Source organism: Elephantulus edwardii, unplaced genomic scaffold (genome assembly GCF_000299155.1).
Source record: "Elephantulus edwardii isolate Elephantulus edwardi_28Jun2011 unplaced genomic scaffold, EleEdw1.0 scaffold00121, whole genome shotgun sequence".
NCBI classification, from domain to species: Eukaryota; Metazoa; Chordata; class Mammalia; order Macroscelidea; family Macroscelididae; genus Elephantulus; species Elephantulus edwardii.
This window is the reverse complement of record NW_006399871.1, coordinates 9,713,228-9,722,951: the sequence shown is the minus strand read 5'-3', so window position 1 is coordinate 9,722,951 and position 9,724 is coordinate 9,713,228. Positions and strand designations below refer to the sequence as shown.

General features: G+C 46.5%; 1 protein-coding gene across 1 annotated transcript in view; it reads left to right on the top strand.

Annotated features, from left to right (window-relative positions):
• MYRIP (myosin VIIA and Rab interacting protein) overlaps positions 1–9,724 on the top strand; it is a 295,832-nt gene that overhangs the window by 225,395 nt on the left and 60,713 nt on the right. The window contains exon 11 of the mRNA XM_006893071.1: positions 7,337–7,531. Within this exon, the coding sequence (XP_006893133.1) occupies positions 7,337–7,531 (195 nt within the window). The remainder of the gene's footprint in view (positions 1–7,336; positions 7,532–9,724) is intronic.

The window sequence follows — 9,724 nt, the reverse complement described above, 5'->3', positions numbered from 1 at the left end:
GAGAGAGGGAGAGAGGGAGAGAGGGAGAGGGAAGGAAAATGAGAATGAGAGAGAGTTATGTTAGGGAAACTACAGGCTGCAACTAGGGATCAGAGTCAACTTGGAAGTAGGAAGCTACATACAACCCAAGAGTTGGGACATAGTTCTTTAATCACGGCACCTTCCAGCCAAAACACCTATCAGCTTCTTCTTGCACTGGACTGCAAGCAGGCCCTTTCCCAGATGCCCACTCTCTGAGCAAATATGTCAACACTTTGGTTTCTATTGGCTTATTTGTTGAAAGCAGATTACCAGGCTCTTTCTTCCAAAGCATCTGTCGGTGGGTAAATTCAAACCTCTAACCTTCGGCTTATCAGTGAGCATGGGAGCCATGTGCACTATGCTAGGAGTCTGAGATTAGCACACACTTAGTCTTTTTAAAGGGAATCTAATCTGTCACTCAGTAAATGTGTTCTTTAAAGTCTATTTCTTTGATTATTAAGAAATTGCATTTGGTTAGCTGCATTGACTTGCTATCTCCATCAGTTCTGCTATCTGTTGCTTCCGTGGCCACTAAATCAATTCTCTCTGAAGCCAGTCTCCCCGTTCTACACTAGCTACCTAGTCCGTCAGCTGATCTCCTCTGAGTTTTTATTCTTCCTTGGTTTCTGCCGTGAAGCTGTCACATTTGATCCATTGTATAATTAATTTGAGGAGTAATGGCAGCTCCTATAATGGCAGACGCCCTCCGGGCCCTCGAATAGAGCCTTCTTTGTGCCGTTCTGGTCTTCCCGCTGGGGCTTTAAGCAGTAGAAGCAGAAAGAATCCTATAGCTTTTCATTTCTCCCACGCACGGGGCTCCCTGCCAGCCATCCTTGAATCCCCACCAGCTTTTGATCCGAACAAAACCCTGTCCAGTGCTAAATATAGGGGTTTTTTAAACGTAGCTATAGAAGTTGCTGTCTGCTTTTAAATCTTGGCTGGGCAGGAAAGAGGACATTTTACATAAGTCACTGTTAGCCTAGTGACAAATCATCACTTCTAATACTTTTATCGGACTGAAGAGTAAACTGAGGAACAAGGAAGGTGTGTGTCCTGCACAGTGTCCTGCTGCTAATTAAATCCCAGTTATGCTATCGTCCAGGGGTGCATTGTCCAGGCTCCCACTTAACCCTGTGTGCCAGGCGTTTGGGGCTTTAAAGGTGGGAAATTGCTTGTAGAGCCGAGTTTGTGGTTCCTAAAAGGGAGCTCCGGTAGTCTAGAGTGATAACAAGCTGCACTGCCAACCCAAAGGCATGTGGTTCAAATCCACCAGCTGCTCTGCAGAAGAAAGATGGACAGTCTCCTTTCATATGATTTCCTGCCTCCAAAAGTCCTCTGGAGGGTCAGCTGTGGGTCTGTTCTGGCTTGACGTTGTTGTTGTTGTTGTTGTTGTTGTTGTTGTTGTTTGATGCCGTCGAGTCGTAGATGACTCATAGCGACCCTATGAACAAACGGCCTGAGCACTGTTCGTACGTAGAGTTTCCGGAGGCAAGGCATTTCGGAAGTGGATGCCGCTCCTGCTTCCAGGAGGCTTGACATTATGTAACGACAATAAAGGGCAAAATGAGACCCCCAATAAAACGAATTTGAAGATGAGATTTTGTCCGTTTTCATTACAGACTTTTCTCTGTGTCCCTTGCCCCGTTGAGGGACAGGTTTCCTCCTCATGGGTTCCAGGTGTTTTACACCCATCACAGAGCTTCCAGGAGAGACTGTGGTGCAGGCCTCAGCTGGCCTGCTTGGGGTTCATCCTGCTCGTGAAAATGCCTTCAGGGCTGAAGTGTCAGCGTCGTGGGTAGAGCGAAAGACAAGACTTCAGGACACAGACTTCAGCCATTGAGTTTTTTCCCCCAGCACCAGGAGAAGAACTTGGACACTAGAAAAACAGAAAAAAGTGAAAAACCAGACTAGTGGTGATAGAAGGGTGATCAGAGGGCTCAGTTCTCCCCCTGTTTTCAGTGGCTGAGTTTTCGTAAGTAGATTTTTAGATTTTCCCTCTGAAATGCATCTGGGTGAAAGGACTTGCCACCATTTTTGGTCATTAGCTAGCCACTTGCTAGACAGGGTACTCTGCAGCATATCACACGCTGAAATATGTTGAATAAGTGGTGGAGAATGTAACTCAAAGCTCATCGCCGTCAAGTCAGAGCCAAGTCATAGCTGACCCTCCAGCAAGTTTTCAAAGGTGATAAATCACACAGGAGGAGTTGCCCATCTTAATACCAAGAACCAGCTGGTAGAACTGAACTGCCTGCCTTTAGGTTGGCAGCACCATTCCTTACCCACTAGGCCAACAGTTCTGAACGCTGTCTTATCCTGGGCCATCCTCCTCATCTCAGACACACTTTAGCCCATTGCTGCAGTCACTGTGTCAGTCGTCTGGTTGGAGGTCTTCCACTTCTGTCACTGACTCTTCCTGCACCTTTCAAAGTATGAAGTCCCTCTCCAAGGAATAGCCTTTCCTGGCAACATGTCCAAAATATGTGAGATGAAGCTTTTACCACCTTGGCCACCAAGGAGCACTCTGGTTGAACTTTTTCCAGGACATAACTGTTCATTCTTTTGACAGTCCATGGAATATCCAGTACTCTGCTCCAATGCCACAATGCAAAAGCATCAATTCTTCTTCTGTCAGCTTTATTCATTGTCCAGCTATAAATTGCATAGGAAGTTATTGAAAAGACCATGGCCTGAATCAGGTACACCTTAGTCTTCAAACCAACATCACTATTATTCAATATTTTAAAGAGGTCCCTGACAACAGACTTGTCCAAAACAATGCATCCCCTAATCTCCTTACTTTTGGTACCAAGGATGTTGATTGTGGATCCAATAGTCTCAGTCTTTTCTCCGTCTATCATGATGTTGCTTATTGGCCCAGAAGACCTTTCTCTTCTTGATGTTGAGATTTAATTTATATTGAAGGCTGTAGGCTTTGATCTTCTGCAGGAAGCATTTCAGGTCTTCTCACTTTGACAAGCAAGGTTGCATAGCACAGGTTGTTGATGAATCTTCCTTCTAACTTGATGCCACATTTCTCGTCATAGAGTTTGAATTCATGAATTATTTGCTCAGCATACAAATTAAATAGGTACAGAGAAAGGATACAGTAATACATACCCTTCCCAGTTTTAAGCCATACAGTGTTCTTTTGTTCCATCTGGACGACAGTGATCCACACAGTCAAATGCCTTTGCATAGTCAATAAAACACAGATAGACATTCTTTGGGTATTCTCTGCTTTCAGGCAGAGATAGGACATATGACATCAGCAATATCTGTGGTGCCCTGGCCTCTTCTACACCCTGCTTGAACTTCTGGCAGTTCTCTGTCACCATACTGTTGCCAGTCAATATTTGGCTTGCATGTGATATTATTAATGATATTGTTCAATGGTTTTCATGTTCTGTTGGATCACCTTTCTTAGGAATGAGAACAAATAGGGCTCTCTTCACCTCATATACTTAAGACATGATGCTAGGAGAGGAAGACCCTCAACCAGGTGGATTGACACGGTGGCTGCTACAATGGGCTCTAGTGTGTCAGGAAGTGTGAGGATGGCACGGGACAGGACAGGGTTCAGATCTTTTGTTCATAGGGTCGCTATGAGTCGTACTCAACTTGATAGAACCTAACAACAACGACAGCAACAATAGGTAGGTGTTTTACCTCTAACAGCAAACCATAAAGACAGTCATGCTTACAAATAGCATGACACAGGACTCCCTTTTCTGGACCCAACTGAGGCCCATGGTGACGCATCAGATGGGGTCCTGGATGTGGGTGTTTGACCCAGATAACGGTTTAATTGGGTCTGCTGGTGCTGATGCTTAGGACGAGGCCTGAGGACTTCCAGAGCTGAAGGTCGCCACCACCCGGATGTGATGGGCCAGTCGTCGTAGATGCCTGTGAAGATCTGCTTACGGCCCACCCAGGCCTCAGAACCCAGCCAGCACCAGGCTGTGGCAGGGCTGCCTGGTGGAGAATGTAGAGAACTAGAAAAGTATCCATCTCACAAAAGGCATTTTGGCCAAAAAGCACGTCTGTGGGCAACCTTGGCCTTCCATCTGTGTCTGGATAAGCATGACTATTTATAGCTGGAATGGAACAGTGGCTGGCAAGCACTGGAGAAGAGCAGCTTCTTCCTTTGCTATTGTATGTTCAACTGGAGTTAGAACGTGGATAACTCAATCTGTTTGCACACCTTCCCGTTTCAGCCTCGGCCTACTAATGACCGTGGACTAATTGGAGCCTTGTGTGATTTTTGTACCTTCTCTTCCATATTACTGTGGCACAAACTTTTTCTTTTCCCCTGAGCCCTTTAATAATGTGTCTTTCTTTCTAAAACACATACCAAAGGTGCCTCTTCCAAGGAAGAGCCATGGTTATGGACAATATTTGACTTAAGATTGTTTATTATTGAGTATCGTTGAGTCAGAACGAACCTATAGCTGGCCCCTCTAGTGCGTTTTCAGAGGCAGTTAATCTCAGGGAAGGAGATTGCCCCTCCTTCTTCCACAGAGAAGCTGGTGGATTTGAACCATAGGCCTTCATGATTGCTGCACAGTTTCTTACCAATAGGCCATCAGAGCTCCTGACTGACAATATTGATCACAAGGGACTTTATTGCTTTGGTGCTGTGACTGAGAGACGCAGATAATTCTTTGAGTTTTAGATGTCTCTGCTAGGGAGGATAGAAGGAGAATTGACGCCTTTGAGCTGTGGTGCTGGAGAAGAGTATTGAATGTACCACGGACTGCCAAGAAAACAAACAGATTCATCCTAAAGAGGGTTAAACCAGGCTACTCCTTGGAGGCAAGGATTCTGGGGCTTCATCTGACATACTTTGGACATGTTGTAAGGAGAGACAGGTCCTTGGAGAGGGACATCATGCTTGGGAGGGTGGAGGGACAGCGCAGGAGGGGAAGACCCTCTATGAGGTGGATTGATTCAGTAACTGGGGTAATCAGGATGAGTGTGTCAGAGGCAATGCGATTGGCACAGGATAGAGCAGGGTTTAACAGGGTTGCTATGAATCGCAAACGACTCGACGGCACATAACAACAACAACTGCTTCATTAATGTCTTTGGCCCAAACCTGATGCGTGAATGAAAGAGCTTGAAGTAATTTGTATCAGAAAAATGTCTGGCTGTAACAGACAGGACACCTCATGATCGGAGATTTCGACAAGCGGGAATTTCTTTTTCTCCTAACAAGAGCTGCAGAGGGTGGAGTGTCTCAGCATCGTTCGGCTGATCTAATGCTGTCTGGCCTTGAGCTCTTTCATTCCCACCTTCATCCTCACTCATATTGACCATAGTTGCACATCTATGCTTAAGGCAGAAAGAAGTGGGGAATGGTGCCTCCCTTAACTCCTGCTGTTGTTGTTATTGTTGCTAAGTGCCGTCAAGTGGTAGACGACTCATAGAGACCCTGTGAACAAAAGACCTGAACACTTGTATCATTTTCATCATTTCTCCAAGTTCATAGGGTTTCTGGAGGTAAGCTATTGTAGAAGTGGATGCCACTCCTGCTTCCAAGCTTGTTTTAATCAGGGAGCTCCACCAAACACTGTCCACCGTGGGTAACCATTATCGCATTTTACACGTCAGTATCACAGTGTTCAGCATCACAGCAACCACGAGTTACCTCTGTACAGCAAATGGACAGACCAGTGCTATACCGATTAGAAGAATGTTTGACCCAAAACAATTAAAACCAGGCCTGAGGGCCGCAGATTAAAACCATTCACCTTTGGCTTGGTAGCATCATTTTCTGTCCACTAGGCCAGTTGAGCTCTCTCATTGTAGTTGTTGTTGTTGTTATTGTCATTGAGTCGTAGACGCCTCATAGAGACCCTGTGAACAAAAGACCTGAACACTTGTATAACTTTCATCGTTTCTCCACGTTCATGGAGTTTCCGGAGGCAAGCTATATTAGAAGTGGATGCCACTGCTTCCAAACTTGTTTTAATCAGGGAGCTCCACCCCTATTAGGAAAAGAAAAACTTCTCTAGAAACTCTAATATTAAGCTTCCTTTGGGGGTTCATTGGTCAAAACTATGCCCCACTACTACTTATTTACAAGGAGAGAGAGGAAGCAGCAAACGGTATGTATCTGTTAAGCCTTTATAGTAGATTAATGCAAAGGCTCCTAAGCTGAGAATACATGTATAAACTCTCCCAATAGTATTTCCTGAGAGACTTCAGAGAACCACTTTTTACTTAATTCTTTCCCTGAATAAATGATAAAGCTGAGCTCCAGAAATGGGCAGTAACTTGACCAAGGTCCCATGACTAGATGAGCTTAAAGCCAGATACAGAGCCCAAGGCTCCCGACTCCCAGTGCAGAAAGCTATCTGCTTGATACTGAGCCTCTTATAAAAGTGGTGGGGACTTTGGAGACTGATAATGGTAAAGACTGAACGTGATAAGCATAACTAAAAAAAAACCCCACTAAACAAGCCACTGCCACAGAGTTAATTAAACTCATAATGATCCTCCATTGGGTGGCTGAGGTTGTACGTCCTTATGGGAGGAGATTGCCCACCTTTCCTCAGCGGAGCAGCTGGTGGATTCAGACTGCGGACCTTTTGATTAGCGACCCTGTACTTTATACTCTCTGCTACCAGGTCCCTTAAACATAACGATGCCATTGTCTTGTACACAACAGTGTACTGTTGCTGTCGCTGTGTGCCATCAAGTCAGGACCGACCCATAGCTGAGCCTCCAGCGGATTTTCAGACAGTAAATCGCACAGGAGGAGACGGTCTGTACTTCTGTCACACAGCAGCTGGTGGATTCGAACTGCGTGCCTTTGGGAACGCAGCACAGCCCCTTACCACCAGCCCACCAGAGCTCCCTTGAAGAGTGTCTAAATAAGAAACAGTTTGTACACTACAAGAGAAAAGGAATCAGAAGCATCAAATGCACCACACTACTGCAATTTGACATCTAAGACTGGAGCTTTGTTGGGGAAATAGAGCATCATTTGGTGAATTAAATATTAGATATGAAACGATCAGCAGCATACAAAGTACATGATAGTTTCTCCTTAGCTCTTGTTCCGCTGCCCTTAAGAATCTGAAATACTTCACCGAGTCATGGGATACAGGCCAAGTCAAATCGGGCCTCTTCCGAGTTCTCGCCGAAGAGTTTGGTAGTTCGTCTTCTCATTCTGCCACACATTCTTGTTTGTGTTGCGTTATAATGGGATCACGCTCATGATGACAGCACCATGGTACTATACAATTCCTGTGTCCTTGTTAATGTGCTGTTCTTGTCTTCTGTCCCCTTCTGTTATCGGACCAAACAGAAGTATTCTGCTGTTTCTCTCTGCAACATCTCCACAGAAGTCCTCAAGGTCATCAACGCCACCGAGGAGTTGATAGCAGAGTCTACAGGACCCTGGGAGCTCCCACCGGTCCCTCTTGACAGGGCGAAGGGGACGTTTCCTCTTGGGACGGACCAAGTGAGACTGGATGAGCAGCTGACCTCCCTGGAAGAAAACGTAAGGAGGGGTGGGTGTGCCCTGTCTAGGATGGACGTGTGTGGAGATGCCGGGAAAGGTGTAGTTCATCACCTAGGATGCCAGGACACACGCTACCAAGAAAAATCATTGCCATTGCATTGGAACTGACTCATAGCTGGCCCTCCATTGTGTTGGGACCCACTCACACATAGCTGGCCCTTCATTGCATTGGAACTGACTCATAGCTGACCCTCCATTGTGTTGGGACCCACTCAGACATACCTGGCCCTTCATTGTGTTGGGACTGACTCATACATAGCTGACCCTCCATTCCACTGGGACAGACTCAGGGCTGACCCTCCATTCTGTTGGGACTGATTCATAGCTGACCCTCTAGTGTGTGGGGGGTGGGGGGAGTCTATAAATAGCACAGAACGAGATGGCCCAACTTTCTCCCTCAAAGCACCTGGTGGATTTGAACCATCGGAGAGGTTATCTTAGCAGGTTTACATTAGCAACCACCAAAGGGTGTTAGGATGTTTTTACCAGAAACAGACCCTGAGTTGAGGATCTAGATACACATAGTAGCATAACCAGTTAAGTCCTCAGCTACTAGTATACGTCATTAGTGGTTCAAACCTATCTAGAGGTTACCTATTACCTCCATAAGGTCACCACCTGGAAAACCCCAGGAACGGTTCTGCTCTGCAGACTTGGGGTCCCCAGGAGCTGGAAGCTACTCACTGGTACCCAGCAGCAGCGACAGATGCGCCCAGCAGATGCTTGATAGGAGAGACTCGGGGTGAGGGAAGAAACCAAGCTACAAAGGCATCCACATATAGCTTCAGCCTGATCCCATAAGTAGCGTGAGTCATATCTGAGTGTTGCTGACTTGAGGCAAGGGAACTGGCCTTCCTGCAGCCAGCAGACACTTCAGTCTCTGCAATGCAGGCAGTGCCTCCAGTATGCAGGGACAGCCTTAGGTGTGGATGTGAGCTTTGGGAACAAAAGTGGACTGCAGCTTGGTGAGGGGTGCAGTATGTAGAGTGGTGGAGAGGCGTAAGGGGATCCATGTTGCGGTGGAGGGAGACTTGAGAAGGATCATATAGAGAACTGTGATTGCACAAACTGGCCTGCCCTGCTTTGCTCACTCAAGATACCTGCACAGCTTTATCTGTGTTGTTTCCACTGAGTCACCCAGCTCCCACGTGCCCTTAGCAGCCAGAAGCCATGACCTCTCTCCTTAGGCCTCCGCATCCCAGAATTGGACAGTCACCCTGGGGACTGATCATTGCATTGCCTTGTGACCACATTTAGACCTCAGGTATGCCAGTGCCCATTTGTCCTCCCTCGTACTCCTGCCTTGTCCCCTCCCCACCTCCTGCCTCAAAGATGCTAACTAGTGTAGCTACTAAGTGCAGCTCATCAAGGGGAACCTCTAATGGCTAGTGTATTTAATGAATCTGAAGATTAAAATGCATCATTCAAGCCACGATCTTGTTAACGCCTCTGAAAGTTGGACCATGACTAAGGATGACAGTAGAAGAATCAATGCCTTTGAGCTGTGGTGTTGGAGAAGAGTACTGAACATGGACTTCCAAAAGGACAAACAGATACGTCTTGAAGAAGGTGCAGCCAAGGTGTTCCTTAGAGGGACGGATGATGAAACTGCATCTAACGTACTTTGGGCATGTTGTCAGGAGAGGCAAGTGCTGGAAAAAGACAGGCTTGGACGGGTGGAGGGTCAGCAGGAGAAAGGAAGACCCTCAAGGAGATGGAGGGACACAGTGGCTGGAGCAGTGGGCTCAAGTGTATCCGTGATTATGAGGATGGCACGGGATAGGGCAGGGTTCAGGCTGGCTTATCTGAGCGTCACTGTGAGTCATGGCCGATGTGATGGCAATTAGAATAGAGAACACATGGTCCGTACTTATTTCATGCCAAGGAGCCCCGATAGTGTAATTGGTCAAGCATTGAGCTGCGAACTGAAAGATCAGTGGTTCAAACTCACTAGCTGCTCCAAAGGAAAAAGATGAGGCAGCCGCCTCTTGTCAAGATTTGTAGCCTAAGGGAGCTCTGGTGACCTGGTCACAAGAAGCTGCACTGCAGTCCCAGAGGTATGAGGTTTGAATCCAACAGATTCTCTGCTAGAGAAAGAGGGGCAATCTCCTCCAGTACCAGTCAGATCCGAGTTGACGGTACACACAAAAAAAATAATAAAATAAATTTTTT